Source organism: Cuculus canorus, chromosome 1 (assembly GCF_017976375.1).
Source record: "Cuculus canorus isolate bCucCan1 chromosome 1, bCucCan1.pri, whole genome shotgun sequence".
Taxonomy (NCBI): Eukaryota; Metazoa; Chordata; class Aves; order Cuculiformes; family Cuculidae; genus Cuculus; species Cuculus canorus.
The window spans coordinates 171,928,821-171,951,165 of record NC_071401.1 but is presented as its reverse complement, the minus strand read 5'-3'; the positions used below and the strand labels follow the sequence as shown (position 1 = coordinate 171,951,165).

At 41.7% G+C, this 22,345-nt stretch overlaps 1 protein-coding gene across 4 annotated transcripts in view; it reads right to left on the bottom strand.

Moving 5' to 3' along the window:
* HMGA2 (high mobility group AT-hook 2) overlaps window positions 1-9,028 on the bottom strand; it is a 118,230-nt gene extending 109,202 nt beyond the window's left edge. For 3 of the 4 annotated variants that reach the window (XM_054056760.1, XM_009563372.2, XM_054056761.1), the window contains exons 1-2: window positions 8,711-9,028; window positions 6,152-6,238 (exon numbers count right to left, since the gene is read on the bottom strand). In XM_054056760.1, the coding sequence (XP_053912735.1) occupies window positions 6,152-6,238; window positions 8,711-8,821 (198 nt within the window). In that variant the 5' untranslated portion in view covers window positions 8,822-9,028. The remainder of the gene's footprint in view (window positions 1-6,151; window positions 6,239-8,710) is intronic. The other variant, XM_054056762.1, reaches the window with a different exon arrangement.
* Window positions 9,029-22,345: the final 13,317 nt, after the last annotated feature.

The following is a 22,345-nucleotide window of genomic DNA, read 5'->3' as shown; positions in this document are numbered from 1 at the left end:
AAAGAGATGTGTTTTAGTTTTGACAAGCTGTAGCCCCCTCCACTTAAGGTTACTTCATGAAACACTGGACATAAATTTTAAATAAAATATTAGTTAAAATTGTTCTTAACAAATCAACATCTGAGATGTTATGAAAACACAAACACTATTTATTTTCTTCTCTACTTTACCGCATCTGAAGCAAAGGCCTTTTTCTAAAACTCCATGAAAAAAATTTAACTTTTTGGGAATGAGAACTATTTGGTCTCACAACTGAAGTTCCTACAAACCTGACACAAACTCTAAGTTTAACTAGTGTGCAATCTAGTTTGATGGGAAAGAGAACATGAGAGATTTCTTTGAATAACTAATCTTTGCTTCCTGCCATAAACTGTCACGCAGCATGGCCACTGGCCGTGAACAATGCCGCGCTTTACCCCCAAGGAAGGTCCATGTCAGAAGTGGCCAGTGTTCTTGCTGGCTAGTTTGGATATCAGTTTGTCAAGTGCTTGGGGACCTTTCAGATTGAAAGGCACTATATTCCTGCTGTATACGATTTCCACCTCATGTTAGAAGAAAAACATTTCCACAGTTCATATCAAAACCAAATCTTTCCCAGAGGTGAGCTGAGCAAACAGCGGGGCATGCCAGAGACAATGTTTTGGTACGGAACGATTCTGTAAGTAAATAGGAAGATTTCCACAGACTAAACTGCAGAAAATGAATGACAAGAACCTCCAAGGTGGACGCTTTTGTCTCCATTCTCAGGGAAGAAAAAGACAAAACACTCCCAGAACAACCAAAAGGAGTAGTGGCAGTCCAGCAGTGATGATAAAGACATGAAGCTTAGGGAAATATTCCACCTCTTTCCCACCTGGTTCTTTTAGTTTCTATTTTGCAAACACAGCCTGTATTTTCTCCAACAGCGCAGGACTGTCTTTTAATTTAAACACTTGAAGAAGTTTTATTGCATATCTGACAAATAATACAATGTTTCTCCACATAATTTTCAGGTAATTAATAAGAAAAGGAACACTTAGGTACCAAAGCATTGCCTTTCCTCCGAAACAGGTATTTGCATAATCAGAAACGTGCCAGCTCTTCTGTTGCTTTAACTGAAGTCTTGCCCCTGAAGCTAGGAACAAATCCAGAGCGCACCCAAGCCACCCAGAGGTAACACGAATTCTCATCTAGGCAGCAAGATACACGTGTTCCCAGCTATGCAGTTCCCCTGTACATACAGCAGTTAATATCTGCTTAGTCAGAAAGCTGCCGTAATTGAGATGTGTTTGGTCAGGGGTTTCTTAAACATTAGGTATTACGCTGTTAAGGCATCATCTTGCACTGTATAGCTAAGACAATCACCAAACTTAAAGGAAGATTGCATATGTTATCAAACACAACTCTATGATATCTCATGAAAAACTACGAAGCTTCCTTTACCAATAATATGAATAAGTCATTTTTGCTATGTCACAGTTTAGGAACAGAACTAGATTTACTCGCTTTTAACTGCATGATCTGTAGGGGAAATAGGATCTTTAGTTCCAGGTGAGAAAGACGGCCATTCCAGCCATCGCCATCTGGAAGACAGCTAACAGAGCCCAGGCAGATTTGCAACTTACCTACGCCCTGTACCACAGGGCCATCAAACCCTGCTTCCAAAGAGCTGCTCTCACCAACCCTAGGACTTGACTGTCCATCACATCTGCCTCCTTGTTGCATAAAAGCGCCCTGCCCAGGCAAAAAGTGAGTCTGTACTGCTGAAAGCAATTAACAAGACAAGACAAGTATAAATAATTGAATGGCTATAAAGTGCTCTTTGGGCATCTATCTGTCCTGACTGAAGATCTCAAATGCAACAGAATCCAAATTTGGAGAACTGTATCCACTTTGCAAACCGATCTGCTGGAGACCTCAGATAAAATGTGTCAGAGCTGTAAGTCAAGTAAAACAACCAAGAGTTCCTGGGAGGAAGACCACTGTTGTCAAACCCTGCCAAAAGACCTCGCCCAGGAATGTGTCCCTCTCCTAAAAAAAAAAATATTTTGTTAAAAAAAACCCCGAAAAACTCTTAAGAGAAACTTAGGCAATGTGTCCCTCTCCTAAAAAAAATTTATTTCGTTAAAAAAAAAAAACCAACTCTTAAGAGAAACTTAGGCATTGGTTAGATAAAAAAACAGCACACTTCCCATCCTGTTTTATCTATTTTAATTCTAAACAGGAGTCAGTCTTCTCCTGCTTCTCCCATTTTGCTCAAAACTCCTGATTTTGAGGTCTTGTGTTTTTTAGGTACAATAACCATGCTACGATCACTTGATAAATCTGATCTCGTTTACCCTCTAAGCCTGTAATGATTGGTGCTGGTGAGAATGAATGAAGCATGGAGAAGCCAAATAGATTTTCGTGAACCAATTTAGGGCAGAGTCCTGGTCACATGTGCTTTTTTTTTTACCTTTGGACTGCTTAACTCAGGGACATGCCTTTCTACATACCAAACTCTGTCTCATGCAATGTAGAGACAGTAGGAAGTGTAGTTACACACAGTACCACAAGCTCCAGTACTCATAGGATGATTTTTCAAGACCTGAAGGTATTTTCAGCGAATTGCACACCACCATTAACTAAAACAGAAGTCAAAATATTTTAACTGAAGGTGAATTTTACTAAAGAACATTTACTTTAGGATATTCCTGGGATATCCCATGACATTTTCTTTACAAACAAACACCTGCCCTCCTTTTTTTAATCTCACAATCGTGTTTCCTCCTCCCAAAGAGGGGAGTCTATATGTCTATAGAGTAATTTTGTCAAGCCCAGCTACAGGAGCTAAACAAAGAAAAGCTCTCAAATGCTTAAGGGAAATGCAATGAGCTGGGAACACAGCTCAGCCTAACAAATAAAACTCACCACAGAACACCCAGAAAACTAAAAAGGAACATCCCTACGAGGATCTTCCCACAAAACCAGTTGTTCTGTATGAAAGGGGGGGAAAAAAAAAAAAAGGAAGAGAATCTTCATTTTTTTTTCTGATTTTTTATAAATATTTTAAATGAGTAACAGAATGACTCGTTTAAGGACACAGACTTCAATAACAGCCTAATTGTGGGGACTCTAGTACAAGGTGATCAAGAGCCTTTTTGTGTTTATCTCTTCTCATCTGCTAACACTTCCTTCTGTTAGTGAAAATGGAACAACTGAGAAATGGTTTGGTTTTCTATAAAATGCAGTTTACCTTTTGTGTCCAGTTTATAACAAGTTAGGCATTCCTGATATGCCAAGCTTTTAAAAAAAAAAAATACATATTACCTAAAATTAGAGTAATTGCCACATTATTAGCTGTCCAATTGATCTTGCAACATTCTGTATGCATTGTCAAGTTTCACATTGCTATTTTCCTAACAAGCACAGTTTGTTTTCAGATGCCCCAAGGCCAGTTTACTGAGACCAAACACAAGCTCTGAAAGCTAAAAAAAAAATAAATTAAAGAAATCCCACAAACCAAGAAATTTTAAATACACAACACAACCAGGAATCCAGGGTAAAACTGTCCCTCAACTGATTTAAGAGTATTTCCTTTTTGTAGTATAAGAAAACAAAGTCCCAGTTCTGGAATATTTTTAACTCACTGCCAGTTTGTGCAATACATTTTTAATTGTGATGTGTAATGGTCTGCAAGCGAACACCCAATCAATTAATCATGAGTGCCTTCTCATGGCTGCTCGGTGGGTTCTCCTGGCCGACGTTTATCTTACATGTTGTGAACACTCTAATACATCTCAATGAGCTCCCTTTGAAAAACACAGGCCACACACTATTCTTTAGAAATTCCAGCAATTTCCAGTTGCGTGTATAGTGCCCAAGTTCACATGTAGAGGGGCTTAAAGCTAAGTTAGCCAGCTCTCCTTCTGAGAGTTGAGACAGGCTGTAGAAAGCCTTAAATAAATATATGTATGCGTATGCATGCGTAAATATGTTTACCACAAAATCACACACATAGCTCACTCTTTTAAGAGGTGATACCCTCATCACCAAATGAAGCTTTTCTTACAGTGCCAAAAGCTTTCCATTCACATTACTGCTAGAAAAAGCATCAGAATTAATATCACATGAAAAGATACTTTGGGGTGCCCGGTGAGAAGCTGAACCATTTCAGAGAGGGTTAATTATCAATTTGGAAAAAGAGCTAAAATATTTATTTGAAATGTGATCTCAGAGTGACTTTCTTCTAGTAAGGCTTTATAAGGGCTTTATATTTTAGAGGACTTTATCTATAAACCTAGGAACAAGTAAGGCTTGCAATTACATACTCCTCAAAGATTTTTTTTTTTTAATGATAGAAAGATATGTGCTCTTCAGCCAGTTTTTTACATTATAAACACCAGAAAGGGTTTGCTCTAATTAGAGCAGTAACTTGATACATTCTGAAAATCAAAACATCACAATGAAATTGCTCAGTTTGTAAATTAGATTAAAAAAACTCCAACTATATGCACTAGAATAATCTGGAAAGCTCTTCATTTGATATACCTACATGAATGTTTTTAAGTTATTTTCCATTTATACTGATTTTCAAACCACTCATGTAAATGAAATAATGTCAATATTTCTTCTAGAAATCTCTTTTAAAAGCACATTTCTATGAATTACTTAAAATTTAATCTAATTTTTGTAAATCTACAAAGCCAACACTCCTAAAAGTAATATTTAAAACACTAAAGCTCATATTTGAGTCTTGTTAGACTGCTCACTGTCTTTTGAAGAGTGAAAATTAAACTACTTTAAAATGAATCTGAAGAACATTTTTACTATATAAGGAAAAAAAATCAACATTTTAAGCACACTAGGTTGCAGAGTGGCTTTGGTGTACTTTAAATACTTAACCTGTAACGCATTTTTTACTAGTTTATGAACTTATTGACAGAATATACTGCTTTTTTTTCCAGCTCAAAAAATGACAAACGATTTTAATTTTAAAGAGAGTTGGAAAACGTCCCTCAAACATATGTTGAAAACACAAGAAAGCAGATATAAAATCATAGTCACCCCCAAATTATTCAGTATTTAGTAGTAGTTGCTATAGTTTTCAGTGTTTTAAATTACTATCAAACTTAATATGGTCAGTACCGTGGGCATATTGAAAAATGAACCAGAAGATGAAGCCACAAATATCTTCCACACACATTTTATCACAGATCTACTTAAAAGATACAGATAGACTTAAGCACTACAGTCCACTCTCAGATTTTGTAAGCTTTTGTTTCCAATTTAGTACCTGTAAACGAGTGCTAACTGCTGTGTAACCATCAACATAAACAAAACCCCTGTATTTGTTTTCAAGCCTATACACAACTATTTGCCTTCGCTAAAATAATTCATACAGAAAGGTATTATTTGCCTTGATAGCACAGTTTTCTAATTTCCCCAATTCAAACAAAATTAAGTCCCATTTTCATGTTGTATTTGTGATGTAAACTCCATGCACTAAATGCAGTGACTCCAAAGAGCTTTCCCCAGAGATAAATGCATTCAGAACCATCAGAATAAAAGTTTGCTCCCATCACCAAGCAGAAGCAGTAGTTCAGCAGACTACTAATAGCTCTTCAAGTAAAAGTCTCTTCGAAAGTGATTACTAAACAAGATATAGTAGGCATTTACTGTAACTCAGTTTACTTTACCATCACATTTTAAAGCTGTAAATTTCAATTTATGGACTTATTTCCATCAACACATAATTGGATTTACTTCTAATTAACCTAATGTTTGACAAAACACTTAGCTTTAATATACAGATTTGGTTTGCAGTAGAAGTGACTGTAAGTGGGCAAGAAATTAACCTTCCTCTTTCAAAAACCTTTATCGAGAAAATAATAGCCTTAATATTGATTTCCTTGCTAGATACAGGAGATCTCAGTAAATATATCAAATGCATTATGTTATTTCAGTAATCTGCACACTATTGGAAAAGTAAGCTGCCCTTAAAGGGTTCTGTACATAGAGTCTTCATGAAGCATGTTAATTCTGATCTTTAAAATGCAAAATACATCCCTTACGTAGCTTCCATTATTAAAAGGGTTCCAATACCACAGTTCACAGCCTGAACGACTGCATTTTTTTGCTACCAGTTGATGAAAAAACAGCATTAGGAACTCTCTCTCTTTAATAATCTCACCTTCTGAGCTGCTTTAGAGGGACTCTTGTTTTTGCTTCCTTTGGGTCTTCCTCTTGGTCTTTTAGGAGATGGTTCACCGGTTGGTTCCTAAATACAGGAAAACATGCTATTGTGGCAAGAGGCTACAACTAACCCAGAAGATCTGAAGGATAAACTACAACTGAGAAATAACAGTATAAATAAATAACAATATTTAAAACACGTCATGAAAAATCAAACAGCTTGAGGTAAAGAAAAAATGTATTTTGCACAATAAAAGAGTTCAATTTCCCTTCTAATTCCATAACAAACACTGAAAAGTTTGCACATTCTAGCAAGTAAGTTATATCAGAAAGCCTATTTTTAAAAGATGGCTATGTTTTCCCTGATATAAGAATGAATACTCGAACAAACAAATTAACCATTTAATTTCAATTGCATTTCAATACAGCAACATACAACTATATGGAGTTCCTAGCACACGTTTTTAAGGAAAAAAGTTAACTACTGGAAAACTTTAAATCAAGCTTAGACTATTTTATCTCTCAAGGACACAGATATTTTGGGGGGATTTTTTCTGTTCCACAGTCGGCATTATATTTACCCCTATTGCAAACAGAATTGATTGGTATTAAAATATAAATGTAAAAACGTCTTCAAGCAGAGCATAAGCAAGGCAAAAAAATACTCGATGAAAGAAAATACCCGAAAAAAAACCCCAAGTCTAAAATTACTCGAAAGGAACACTGACTATTTGAGCAGTTTTCTCAACTAACTCCTCTGCCTGACAGTAAATAACCGGTCCATAAAAATGGGTATGAATTACTAAGAGTTCAGATTCCAAATATTTATTCAGTGATTCATAAATACTATAAAACTCTTTTTAGTCTTAAATATTATACATTTCATTCAGATTACAGGATGCGGTAAAAGTAATTAAATGCAGTCTGTTAACGTAAAGCAGCTCAAAACCCTTCAGCTTTTGAATTCCCGGGTAGGTTAAGGGGAGGCGGAGAGGGGACTCCCGGCCGCTCCAGCCCTCAGCAGCGAGCTCGCAGGCACATCTGGGCTGAACACTGCGAAGGAGACTTTTCTTTCTCTTCCATACATTCAGACCCTACGCGGGGGAGGGAAAGAAGCCCCGGGGCGAGCTCGCAAGGGTGATACCGCGCCGGGGCTGGGCGAGGGCAGAGCCACAAGTCCCTCCGACCAACTCCGTGTCACCGACCGGGAAAAAAACCAAAACACTTTCTTATGGCACTTTCTGTGCAATTGGGAAGAGCGCATGGGTGGGAGCGAAGCAGCCGGCTTTCCCCCGGCTCTGCCGCTCAGCTCCCTCCGTGTTTTCGGAGCCCGCGGCAGCGGGATGAAGCCAAATGAATGGAGGGAACATTTTTAAAGCCCGCGGGAGCTCCCTTTTCAAAGGAGCTCCATAAGCAGCCCCCGCTTCGCGGTGGTGACTTCCCAAGGAGGCATGGAAAGGGCAGCGAGCCGCCCCGCGCTCCCCCGCCACGCTGCGCGCTTAATTGGTTGCATCCGCGGGCAAAATGCCCCCTCGGCGGCGCCCGTGGAGGGGCTGCCTCGCCTCGCCCGGCATTTCCAGGCGATGCGACAATGGCACTTCGGGAGAGGAAGGGAAAAGAGGGGGGAGCGGAGTGGGGGAGGTGGAAATAGCGCAGGCATCTAGCGACCTCCGCGCGGATTGAGGTCTCGCAAGTCAGGAAGGAGAGCGCAGCGCGTCCCTGTCGGGAGGAGGCGGTGGGTGCGGGTGGGAGGGAGCCCGGGGACGGTCCCCCTCGCTTCGACCTGCTTGGGAAAGCGCTGGAGCAAAGGCAAAAGGTGTTGCAAATGCAGGGCAAGCCCCCTCCGGCTACCTCCCCCACCTCCGTCGGCAACGGGGGCACCGCTCTGCATACGATGACGGGGGGTGAGGGAGGAGGTAGAGAAGGGGGGAAAGCCGGGGGGGGGGGGGGGGGGGGGGGGGGAGAGGCGAAAAAAAGACTTATGCGACTTTCTAGACACCCTCCTCTTCCCCAACCCCAGGATCTGGGGGCACTCAGGGGCTGGGCCGGTCAAGATCGGAGGCGGCAGCAGCCCCCGGTGGGACCCGACACACGCGCGCACACACAACACACACTCACACGCGTACACACACACACACACACACACACACACACAGAGCCTGAGACATTGCGAGGGCTGAGAGGAGGGAGACGGGAGAGCCCCGTTCCCTGCTCCTCGCTTTCGCAATTTCAAAATCAGCTCGAAATGACCCAGCGAGCGCTGGTTGGTCGGAGCCGCGCTGCTCCATGTTCCCCATTTACATTGAAAAGCCCCAGCTCGCTCCCTGCACAATAGCGAAAGCCCCGGGGAGGCTGCGCGGCTCGGGCACGGGCAGGCACACCCCGCAGCTCCCGGGGTGCGGGTCCCCGAGCCCGGCCGAGCACCCCGGGCGCCCCCACAGCACCGCACAACAAAGCCCCCCGCCCCGGCTCCGGGACTCCTGCGCTCGCAGCATAATACACGCACATGCCTATAACGCTATAGATCTGCGGCTCTACGTATCTACACGATACTGACTTGTGGTTGCTTCCTGGGTCTGCCTCGTCCTCTCTTCTGAGGCTCTGCGGTTGCAGGTTGCTCCTGGGCAGCAGTGGAAGGCTGACCGGGTCCCTCACCTTGTGCACTCATCGTGACTTCTGCTGCTCAGCCTTAAACCAGTCTCTCCAAAGCACCTTGGAAGTTGGGGGGGAGGGGGGGGGAATCAAAACGAGCTCTTGCTGCTTTTGCTGCTCGCTGCCACCACCACACCGGACGTCCTGGTGCTGCCAAAAAGGAGAAGAGAAGGGGAGGAGGAGGAGGAGGAGGAGGTGATGGTGGTAGTGGTGCTGGTGGTGGTGGAAGAGGAGGGGGAATGAATCTCTCTTACAATTTAGGAACGGTTAGTAACGTGAAGCAATTCAAAAGAGGGGAAGGTAGAAAAAAAAAAAAAGAAGAAGAAAAGGAAGAGTAAATCGCAGCCCGGGAAATACAAGGAGAGAGGGAAACACTCGGAGGGTAGTCGGAGCAAACCAAGAAGGGGGGGAAAAAAAAATCTTACAAATTGAAAGCAAGTGGTGGCTATCGCGCTTAGATCGGATCAGGACAAATTAAGATAAGACACACTGAAAATGGACTGAGAACACTGCACGATCTTGCCAGAAGCATGCACCCTGGGAGGACGGGGATTTCGGCAGCGGCGGGAGCAGCGGGCAAAAAGAAGGATAATTTAAAAAATAATAATAGTAAAACGATTTGGGAGATTGGGAAGAGGAAAAAAAATGGGGGGGCGGTGCTGGGTTTGTGTCTGTGATGCGAGCTGCTGGGACTGGAAATATTATTATGCGAGTCCTGCCCACGGACGTTTAAAAAAAAAAGGGGGGGGGAAGAAAAACCACCTTTACCCGTGGGTGGATAAAGCAGGAGGGGTCTGTGCAGAAAAGAAAGGGGGGGGGGGGGGGGGGGGGGGTGAAAGAAAAGGGGGAGGAGGCAGAGCGAAAACCCGAAATATTCAGCGCTCGGGGCTGGCGGGCGGCGGCGGGGCGAGCTCGGGCGCCCCACGTGTCCTGCCCCGGCGGGTTTAAAGGGGCAGCCCGGGGTCCCGGCAGGTTTAAAGGGGCGGCACGGGGGTCCCAGCAGGTTTAAAGGGGCGGCGCGGGGTCCCGCCGCCCCGGCTGCACGTGGGCGCCCCGCCGAACAAAGGCTGCGGGGGAAGGTGCGGGGGGTGCGGGCCGGCAGCGGGACGGAGCTCTCCGGGTGACGGGCCAGAGCTGCTGCTTGGGAAGTGCTATCCCTCGGCATTGTCTCCGGGAGCGCGGCTGGGCTCCTTCCCCGGCTCCTTAAGCAGGGAGTCCCGCATAGCCTGCCCGTGGTCCTCGCCCGTGGGAACCAGCCTGCAGAAGGAGATCGCTACAAAGGCCGCTGAGGACCCCCGATGTCGGTGCGTCCCCCAAAGAAAACACACCTGGGCTCCATGTGCGACTTTGGCATTTCCCCCAGCCACGCACCTCCCTCAAGATCTTGGACTTCTGCTGAGAAAGAAAGAGACACCCCTCGGTCTGTCTCTTCACATCCTTCCTCCCCTGCTCGGGGGTGGGCAGACAGGAGACCCCTTAGAAGGAAATAAAAGGTTACAGGATCTTAAATAATGCCGAAGAGATACCGCTGCAGCACGTCTTGCGCTGCTCATCTAGACAAATCCCTTTGTCTCAGTACCTTAGAAATTCTTAGCTGTCTATCGATAAAGGCATAAAGTTGCTCCAATCAAATATATGCAATCACTGATGAGCAAGGGCTGTGCTGAGAAGACAGCTCGGTTATTTTCTGTGGGACAAGAAAGGGACACTGCAGACAGATGGGCTAAAGAAAGAGTAATCCTAGAATGCTTCTTAAGGCTGAAAATATTCCCGAAGTGTTCTTAATCGAATCACAAGCCTCCCAAAGCCTACTCCCCTCCCATCCCCAAAAGCATCCAGCTATGGAAGATGAATGCAGTCCACCTGTTAAAATCTCATAGCTGTCAGAAAAGTCCTGTGGTCCCAGCTATACTTCGTAAAGTATTCATTTCCCAGCACACAGATCTCTACATCCATTCTGTACATCAAAAGATCAAGCCGCTGTATGAGATCAGGATTCCAAGCAGAGATTGTAAATTCTATAGTTTGAAGTGTAGCAGCAAACAATTTTTATAACATCTATTAATCTCTTTGAAGCATATTCATGGATCTATTTCTGTATATGAAAGTTGTACGTGCAATTGCTGAAAGTCCGTAGCTCCAAAACTGTTATCTCCACAGATTCATCCTACATGGGCTATTAATAGTTCCATTAGTCTTCTCTTGAGTGATGGTCCAAAGACATATAGCCATAAGCAAATAATCTTTGTATGGGAGCAATGTTCTTGAACTCAGTGTTCAAAGGCTGTTCTGGACAAGAAAGGTCTGTGTGTTTGCACCATGGCCAGCGCAAAAGAATTTGAGTCTTGCTTGGGATGTCACTGTCATAATAAGAATGTTTTTTGGAAGCATTCATAACAGGGTAGGATATTTATAAACATAAAATGAGGCCTGGTTTCCATAAAACAAGACCTGGTTCTACTCTCCACGAGCCTACAAACTCAGGAAATTCCCGCAGAAAGCAGAGAAACTTCTGCAAAGTAAAGAAGAAGAGAATAAACCATAAGTCAGAGATTTTGCTACTTACTCTGGAAGACTTACAAAGAGGGTGTTTGTTATTCCATAGTCAGTGTGATAGCTTGTAGGAGGTTAATTTGCCTCTGTTCCCAGAGGGGTACTTTTTAAAACATGCAGTCTAGCAGCAGCAATAATACTTTCCATTAGAACACAGAACTTCAGGCTGCAGCAAAGTATCTTTTAGAAAGATAAAAGATTACAGGTTTAATAAGCTGTGGAGTAGAAACAAGAAATTCCCTTCCCTTGCTTACTTCTTCCTCTACTTCCTTTCTCAAAAGCCTGTGAATGCATAGGATGTACCCGATAAGTCAGCAGACTCCTACTGTCAGAGGCAGATGCCACCTATGGATAGCAAGCTAACATGACCCACACTATTCTAGTAACTAGAACTAACTCACACGTGTGGAAGTATGGGAACTGAGATGGTCTTGACTGGTAATTCATTACACAAGGAAAGAACACCTTTTCCCAGGCTGCTGTGTTTCCCTGGAGGTCTGCAATGTCATCTGTGTGATAGGAACTTGTCACCGACTTTACGGTAGGTGCTCAGCCATGTATGTAAGACTGCAGAGTCAGACCACCTCTCCGTTCTCCTCAAGGGGGCCTTGTTTTCTCCATCCTAGTTCTCAACGGAGTACAGGATACTGTGAAGGGAGAGTGACAAGGCAAATTTAAGGCTCTAGCTCAGGGGGACTTCAGAAGGGAGGACTTCCCTCTGGCCAGAGATGGGAACCAGATGGTAAAATTTAGAATTTTTCTGCCTCTTTCCTCAATAATTCAAAGGGTTCACAGATCTGCACTGCCTCCAAGAGCTTCTAATGGAATAGTCTTAGCCTACCGGTGCCATAGGCTGCCCTTTCTATAAGGGTCGTATATTGTTTGGGTATTTCACTTCTATGGCCAACCAAAGCAGTGAAAGATATTTACGCAGTGAAAGATATTTACATAGTCACAGAGGCTTCAATGGATACTCAAGGAGCTGGGAATCCTGGTACTCCGTTTCTAGACAGACAATCATCCCAGGAGAAGTACATTTTGCAAATATTGTCTGTATTTATGGGAAAAGTTAACTTATGTTTTCCCTGGTTCTTTTTTTAACCTCTGGGAAGGTTTATTTTTTCCCTCTTATATCTGGGGATACAAGGGAGAGAAGGAGAAGAGTAGGCACAGGAATCTTGAGCGCACCTATCAGGTGGGCCAGGGTGAATCGCTGCTCTTCCACTCACTGCTTCTCATCAACTGGTGGAACCAACAGCGGCTGCTGCTTCATGGTCAGCAATCTGCAGATGGCTGGGAGAATGCTTTAGGGAAGCATGACTGCGACTGACAAACAAGACCCAGAAAAGAACATTAAGACTCAATCTCAGGCCCTGTCTGCACTTGGGAATTTTCTTCCCTCCTCCAAATTCCCACCATTGCTAATATGAATGCAGCTGCACAATTGTTAGGGATGTTGGGATCATAATATATGAGTTTTCATCTCGTCAGCCATTTGCAGCACTGTGTCAATTAACCCTCCTCAGAGCAGGGTTAACTGATACAGTGCTGAAAACGGCTGCTGGAGCTGAAAGCTGTCTAACTAAGGCTCCCATTGTTGCTAACACTGGTGCAGCTGCAGTGGAGTCAGCCCATGTGGGGTTATTTTGGTAACAATTCTCCAGCCTAAAAACAGCCTAAAAATGCAACACAGCCACCTTATGGGCCAAAACACGCTTCCGCTGCACCTCAACAGCTATGCACTTAGGCTGTCACCCTTCATAATGAGATTTTTCTTACAGTCCTTTCAGTCCGGAGGGTACTTTTTGTATTTCTGTATGAAATATTTGGTAGACCTCATCTCAGCAAACTGGTATTTTGTCACCTCCATTGGACAGCCTCTGCACATTCGTTCTCACTAGCTCTGGACTTGAAGATGTGTGAGGATGTATTGGTAATTGTCTAGTAGTTTCTTACCATTGATTCATATGTTCATTAATTCAAAACAAAATTTGCCCTTTCACTCATGGAAGCTTAGTAATTTATTTGTGGTTTTAATTTTTAATGCAGATCTAGCTCTTTCGTTTATGGCTGGAGATTCTCGTTAACCAGCAATTCGGGGTTTTTTTAATGCTCACAAGTAAAGCCTTTTTTACGCAGACCCGCACCATGAAGATCCAAGCTGATTTTTGGTAAAGTTCTATTTCGAATGAGCAGAGTTGGCAGAATCAGTCCCACTTGTTTCTATGTGCTTTGGGAAGCAGTTGTGAAACAGATTGGTGAAATGGGTCTTTCAGCCCCTGCTCAGTACGACTCATACTTTTAAAAAGCCCCTATCTATCCTTCTCCCACACCCATGTTCAACGCTAACTACAAGGAAGTGTTGTTTTGCATTTCTTATACTTTTGAACAACTATTTATCTGATAGATGCTGCCAGTCACATTTTTTTTTAGGTGCAGTTTGCAAGTGTGAAAATGTTGAAGCCCGGGCTCAGGAAAAACCTCAGTGAAGAATTTTAACTCACTAAGGCCCTTGATTAATGACAGGGAGGTTTCAGTTCATGCATGGCGTTTGATGCAGATACTGAATGTAGCTATATGCAGAATGGTGGGCAACTGTATATGCCTAGAAAGTATCTACAGAGGCTTAACATACCTGCCAAGGGAAATGAAAAAGAGTGTGGCACAGAGGTGATGCTGTCCACAGCCTCCCAGCTGTGGAGGTGAGCTGCAGAGCTCAGCTCAGGGTGCTGAGATGCTGAGAGAAAACTGAGCTGGCAGAAACTTGGATACAGCTGGATATTCTGAGAAAGGGGAAAGAAAGAGTCTCACTCTTCCTTCATCTGTGATACTGCTGTGGTGGTTGTTTCTCTCTCCCTTTTGATAAAGTCAGAGAGTGGGCAGAGTAACTGAGCTGCCTGCAAAGCAGGTGTGGCAGCAATCTGTAAAAGGAAGGAGGAGCAACCTATTGTCTACCCCTTTAGCTCAGATTGAGCTGTGGGGATGAATGACAAAGTTCTCAGGTCACAGCTGTTGCACGAGGAGCCTGCTTCTTGGTAAACATATTATATATTTGCTTAAATGGTCTTCATTAATCTCTTGAAAGGTTCTTCTAAAAATGCTAAAAACACTGCCATCCTGAATCCCAGTAGAACTTCATTTCTACTCTTTCTTATCCCCTTTCCTCTTGGATATTATACTCAGTATCTTGCATATGTTTTTATATGAAACTCTGTGATTAAAACTACTTAAGACTGGCTCATTTTTCTCTGCAATGAGTTCAGTTATTTCCTTTTTATACCTTCCAGAATTTACTATACCATATCTAAATATTGGCTGCAGTCCACATGTTTTAGATCATTCTCTATAATGGTCCTGTTGTTATAGAATCCTTTGTGTGTGTGTGTGTGTGTGTGTGAGAGAGAGAGAGAAAGAGAGAGAGAGAGAACATGCATATGTGTTGGAAGTGAGGCAGGGTGCATATAATTGTTTGGAAAGATAAATCAGAGTATATTAATTCCATAAGTGATTTCTGAACTGATAATGATAAAAATGATAAAAATAGTGAGCAGCAACATTATAGACCTCCAGTGCATTACCTTGTATGTGTAGTAAGTAATACTTCTGATCCCAAAACATTGCTTTACTATATATATACTACCAATGAAATGACTCATTCGCCTTTCATTGCTATATAATTTTAAAGATCAGATTCATTGTTGTCACACTTCCTCATTTTTATTTACATTCTAAATGAAGATACTTCAGCCTGAGTCATAGAACATTGTTAGTGATAAGCTACGTGAAGACGAAACCAAGGCAGTAGCTGAAAGTCCTTACTTGCTACACAAAAAGCTCATTACCTGCTAAAGAATGTCCAGAGAATGTACACATGTAAGGTTAAGTTAGTGATCTAGGGAAAAAACAGAATTTGATTCTTCATTTGACAAATTACAAGCTTTAATCAAAAGAAGCAAGCAAACTTTACTTGCAGTGTCATAAGGTATGGATAGAGCACATGAAGACTTAACTGAGAAATGCCTCTCTATTCCCAGGACAAAATTAAATGAGTAGCGCTGTCCCAGTGGACACCTTTGACTTTTGCCTGTGGCTCCACACGTAGAGGATGCATTTAAGTGGCAAATGGACAGATTCAATCTACTGCGTGTTCTTCCCCGCATGGACTGATTTTGTGCACAGCATGTGTGACTTAGCTCACAGCACATCAGATAAACCCATTCACACTCACAGCAGGCTGAGTGTCCTCACAGTTGTGGGTACGGAGTCACAAGTGCTTTGCGAATTTGCTCCCGAATTTCTTTTAACCTCTCCTTGTGGACAAGCCCTGAAACAGCCTGCCAGTGATGTAAATTCAGACCACTTTCCCATGTGGAGTTCTCAGCCACTCAGAGCAGAATGGATAAAAAAACCTCTGCACTAACTATTTCACTCAATTCTCACCCTATAGAGCCCAGAGTCAGAGTTTAGGCAGTTCAGAGGGCTAAGTGGATATAATTTTGTACTTGCATGAATTTCATCCAAGGAGAGTATACTTAGTTGCTGTAATTTTTTTTTTCCCTACAAGCTAAGATAAATTTCTTCTTTGGTCCATTAACAATACTTGTATTTTTAATCATAATTATTTTGTACTGTATTTTCTTTGGAAATAACAGTAATACAATTTATGTGAAATACAAACAAATGAGGGAACGATTTTTACCTAAATATATGAATAGCATTTTGCAATTTGTCATTGTGATATATTTATCTTTTGAACTTTTAAGTGAGCTCAGCTGAAAAAAATGCTTCTCTTCAGCACATGACTGGAAAATATATTACACCAGAGAAGTATATTGCTGTTTCAGTTTAGAAATTAGTGGCTAAATATAATTTTCCACTATACTTGTTTTCACAAAGTACGTAGCAAATTATTTACGTTACAGTAAATTCTCAGTACATATTCCAAAATGTGTTAAAATCAGCGCTCAAATTAATGGATATTTTGTGAATGTGAATTAAAAGTAAGATCCTTAAGGTCTTTTGTTGCCTCCTGAAGCCTTAAAACCACTGTAATATGGCTAGAACAGAACAGATTTGTCAACAAAATGAACTTGGGGGGAAGGAAAAGAAACCAGGATAGAACAGAAAGATACAGGCTGGCCAGTATAGTTTACAACAGCTGAAGATCCGAGTCTGCTATCTGTCCTACATCCATCTCCTTCTAGTGGTACAGCATATGCCATTTACTACATGTAGTCTTTTTAGTCAAAACTTCATACAGGTCAAGAGATGTCTATGATTTCCAGCTGGGATGGCTGCATCGCTGACCGCAGCAGCAGCAGGAGAGGCAGCTTCACCCCAGTTTCCCGTGCAGAGCAGTGCAGGACTGCGGTGCCCAGGCTGCAGCACTGGCTTCACTGCACGCCTGCACAGGTAAAGTCGCTCCCTGCTTCTGAGCTACCCCAGCAAACGGGGCTGCTGGGAGCAAACTGCTGCCACAGCAGCAAAATCATTCAGCCTGTACATCGCCATCTCCCTTCCCCTGGATGGCTTGGGAACAGGGAGGAGAGCTGCCTGCAAGCTGGACGAACTCTTCCAGCGATGGCAGCTGCTCCCAGCCACCATTTTTCCCAGGGGTCAATTTGCCTGTCACATCCCAGACATGTAACCCTCATGTGATGGGAAAGCAGCCAAGGAGCCATCAGGAAAGGCTGGGGCCGGGTGGGATCTGTGGCTGCTGCCAGAACAGTTCGTCTGAAACACAGCCCGTTCCTTATACGCTCCAGAGCTGTACCCAGGGAAGAACAGACTGAGAACAGACTGGGGGCCTGATAAATTGTCCTGTCTGCCACGAAAGCCTGCAGTCCATAGGATAAGCACCTGTTTCCTACAGCATGCGATCATCATGTTTCCAAACTGCTCCATTTCTTTAATAATTAGATTGCTTTTTGTCCATTTTCCCTGTGTCATGTACAGAGTACAAAGGAGGTACCAGAGTTTATAGCATCAGTTGGGAGCTCAGGAGACAGGAGAGTCCTCCTTTCCCAGAGCAAAGCATTCATTCCTGTCTGACCGTGGGCAACGTGCAGACGCTGAGCTCCTTGGAGGTGTTCAGATGCCTACGGCCCACCCAACAGAGCAAGAATGAAAAGTCTATGCTCTATCAGGAAAAACGCAGATGTGAGTATTCCCCATCTTCCAGGGTCATTATGAAGATGAGGGCATTTCTGGCCTACGGAGACTGGGGTAATGGCAGTCATTCATAAATGGTGTCTGTGAGAGAAAGCAGTGCAAACACTAAGGAAAAGCTGCGTGGCTACCTAAGGCAAAGAAACATCTTTAAATGGTTTTAGTTAGGACTCAGAGTTAGTAAAAAGAGGTTTAAACAAATCTTCTTAAAGTTCTGTCTGAAAATATTCCTAGCCTTTTATTTATTTTTTTAATAATTATATTAGTAAGAGTCCATTATATAATCACAAGAAAATTAAAACTCTCCAGGGCATGATCTTAGCTGTGTAATTAAGTGGGGTGGTTAAAAGTACAAAGTGAACCTGAAGCAAAATTTGTACCAGAACCACACCTCATTATGTTCTGCTGCCCAAGTTTGTCATAAATAGAGATGTTTATTACACATCTGCCATTTAAAGTGCATATTACATGCAATGTTATATTTTATTTAGATTTAAAAATTTAAAAAAACATGATGACAAGCTGTGTTACTATTAACACATGCCTCGGGGACCAGGGGTGCACATTCACATTGTGCCTTAGGTTATATTACGATTCAGCCACTCCACAGTTACAAATCGTTTATAGAAGTATATTGTGTAATTAGTGTGCCTGATTTCAGTCCATAGAGTTTCATTGGTGTGAAAGAACAATCAAGCCCTGTATATCCATTCACATTTATTAGATCAAACTTTGTAGTCTGTCCTTAGAGCACCATTCCCTCCTCTGCTTTCAACAGCAAATGGCACTAAAATCTCCAGAGCTTCCCAAAGCAATAGCAGTTATTATTATTTTCTTTTCTTTTTTTTCTTTTCTTCACAGAAGTGGTTCAGTACTGACTCAAATGTATAGGTGGAAAGGGCGAGAGATGATGCACTAGTTACATGATTCTTAATTCTCTCTTCTTTGGGTTTGCTTTCCTGAACAGACTGCCCTCCTGGACTAGCTCCAGAGCTGGCTTTGAAGAAATCCTTTTCAGAAAAGCTTTCATAGAAAATAATCTTGTCCAGGATCTGCATGCAGTGAAGTCCCTCTGCATGCATATAGGTTGTTTCTAGCAGATCCTAAGCAATTCAAGCGGCCAGTGAGGAAAAAACAAATACAGTTTCTTTGATGGAAGAACTTTGAGGAAGAAAAATGCCACCTACTAGTCAGCTTTCTATTGCGAGCTGGTTATCCAAAGTCAGCCTCTCACTGTTTCCTAGTTATCACATCCTCTCGGTTGCATGTTAAGGTAGGACAAATTTAGTATACCTTACATACCCAAGATATATATCTGCATAATGAACACTTGATGTTGTGGATAATGTTACTCAGATCACTGGTAATGGAAGTTAAACTTTAACATCGGCCCATCCAAACTTTTCTGTAGCATTTCATTGTACGGATTACCTGGTGGTTCTGACTGGTTTTTAAAAAGTTAAGAGTAGCAAATATGAATGCTCAAATATGAGTCAGGCCCATCCCTTCACATCAAATCCAGGGAACTATGGAGTCCAGTGACTCCTTCAGCACTCAGAAACATTTTATCGGGGAAAGAGAGACTGTTTGCAGGGTATATTTAACTGCTTAAGTTTGGTCCACTTTCAGTACAAAACAGTCAAAAGCAAGCCACTCTGGATAGGAACCAGTAAAACATACACAACATCTATCATGTATCTCTAGTGTCTAAATGTGTAATCTATAAAGATACAGATCTCAATAAAATTTTTTTACTCTGAGTTTAGGAAACAGAAAGTCAGTGGCTTTCTTCTTTGTCCTTAAAGCCAAATGTTTAAACTTCTGTGAGTCTAGTAACAATTTTTTAAAAATACAAACATATAAGTCAGTTAAATTATTATTTTATTAGTAGTTAGAACAGATGATATATCCATATTAGAACTGAACAAGTAGTAACTTAATTTTGATTTCTGATAATGCATAAGTTAACGTTTTCTCAGTAACATGCTTTTGTTCAGTTGAATAAGATTCTTGGAGTGTAAATTGTAAGTAAATTCCCAATATCTAGATGCCAGACATTTGAACATTGGTTTATTTAAAGTGTGTAAGTCCTTTAAAACAGACTATATTTATCTGGAATTCTTATCATGTGACAGATTCAACAAACTCCTAAATGCATGAACTTTGTGTGAAGTAAAAAAATATAGGTGAAACCTTCATGCATTAATTGACATAACTAAATAATGGCATAACAGAGCTGCATTCAGTGTAATACTCTCCTATTTCCAAAAGTCTATCTGACTCAAATTAGGACAACTTATCTTCACTGAGAATTCGGTACTTCATAGGCTCAGTACTTTGGCCAGGACCCAGTTGAGTAGGAAAGTCTGTTCTCTTCAGTGGAGTTAGTCACATGCCTAAAACTAAGCAGGAGATTATGTACTTTGCTGGGCAGAATGCAGAGTACTCCAGATCTTTTCATATTCTCATGTGCAGGCTGAATATATTGACACTTTCTATTTTGTTTCGTTCTATAGGGCTGCCTACATTTTCAAAAGTAGAATCAAGAAGGAAACTGATAAAACTAGGAACAAATACCTAAAATTTGGGTTTGATTAAAAAATCACCACCAATCTGATTTTGCAGGATTCTGCTGCTTCTGCTATCAACAGAGATGAGCCAAAGCCGTCTTAGTTTTGAAGGTAAGTACTGCTGGAAAGACATTCGTATTGCATCGGTACCCCTATTATGTTAACAATTAGGGAAAGCTGCAAGGCTCTGCTGATTTTTAGGGATTTGAGTGTCTCAATACAGAGAGTGTAGGGAAGACTGCAGAGAACTGGAATATTTGGGAAAGCCACATTGCTTTTGCTGTTATGATTTGATGATTTATTTTATGCTGTGGGGAGGACAAGCTTCTCAGAAGTGTATACTTTTAATAGAAACCTCTAGTATGATATGAAAAATGGATGGCACACCACTAGCTATCATACAAAGCCTGTTCTTCTAAAGAAACAATCCATCAATTTTTACCATACTTGAAAGAACAGCTGAAGACTCAATAACGAGACTCCTACAAGTAGATGAGAAGGGTCTAAATGACTGCTCCAACAGAGGGAAATTTGGGCAGAATTCAGGTGAAATATGTTTTTTTTTACAGTAGCCCTTTAACCAATCAGTACAAATGATTGATTAGCCATTCAGAACATGTGCTGTGAGCGCTTGCCGCAAAACTCCTCTTTTTGTCTGGCAGGGATAGTCAAACGTGGGGATTGTTCACAGTGAAAAGGAGGAGGGGAACTAAAGGATAACCAGCACCCAGAGAGAGTGTGTTCAGGCTTCATTAGCTATTCATAGAACAATGTGTATAGTTCCTCCAGATTTAGCTGTTGTTTAAGACTTTAGATCATAAGTGGATACATGTAGAATCCAGTAGCAGCCAGAGCAGGAGAGTGTGGGAAACTATGAATGAAGCAAACGGGGATTCAAGCAATCAGTGTTTATGGGTAGGAAGTGCAGTTATACAAAGTACATTTTTTGTTCACACTGGAAACAATAGAACAATACACACTGAAGAGACATTTACTGGATACAAGAAATATGATGTTGCAAAAAGTAATAAAAAAGGAGATATAGAGAGTTATTAAAATGGAGTATCAGAGAAGCCAAACCACATTTGTGTACTCATTTCCTCTAAGACATTTTGCAGTGTTTGAAAACTATGATTTGTCTCTCACAAAAAGTAATCATGTGTTCTCATGGATTTCCACAGAACAACACTCTGGGACGTGGTGGACAAGTAGAACACAGTAAAGGGGTACACAGACACAGGTGCAGAGTTACTGGCAGCTCTGCTTTGAGAGTCCAATAGGTTCTTCATGACAATGTTCATTGCAGGATCGTTATTAACCCATATTCCTCTTCTGTAATACGTGGGGGTGGGTTTTTTTGGTTGTTGTTGTTTGTTTGTTTGTTTGTTTGTTGTTTTTTTATTTCTAGAATGCTGCTTGATTTAATAAGATGGTTTTTTTTTTTTTTTGGAAGAAGATGCCTCAAATACAAGCAGAGGAATGGTAGCCCAGATATATACTCTTCTGATTTTTCATCTTCTCTTGAATCATGCTTTGCAGAGAGACACTTGGAAGAAGAACTGAGTCTCCTTCCTTCATTTATAGTGCCAAGGGTTTTAGTAAAACAGTGAAACAAATTCCTTAGGTAAAACAACACAGCATATCTCCTGATAGTTTAGAAGAGATGAATATCTTGGGGCTAAAATGTAAAGTTTTTATTTGATTCCTATTCATTCATTCCTTGGGCAGAACTCCACTTGTTTTCAACAGCTTTGCCTGAGGAATGACCTCAGGATACACCTTTTAAAGGATACCAAGTGCCATAAAGATTACCCTAAGAGCAACTAAGATCCTTCAGGCCCTAATGCATTATTATGTTTCCTGAATTAACCATTCGAGAGTCTACAGGAGAGATCATCGTAAGTCTTCAAGCAACATCATTATTTAAGTCTGGGAACACTGGTCAAGGGCAACACTCCTCTGCTTCGATGTTCTAGAAAAGTGTAAAAAAAGCTGTAATTTGTGAGGTTGAGGATTGATCAAGTTTTCAGAGTGCAGAATAGCCCTACAGGAATTTGGTGGAAGTATCTGAAATTACTATAGAGAAGAAATTTGATCTTGTTTTAAACTTAATTAAAGCCTTCTGCATCTCCACAAAAACCTCCAAAACCCTAGAGACCTCTGATGGTTTACCCTCTGGGGAGAACACACAGATATGAATTTTAATAGTGTCTTTTGGTAATGTGGTGGATAAAGACAAATTGATTACA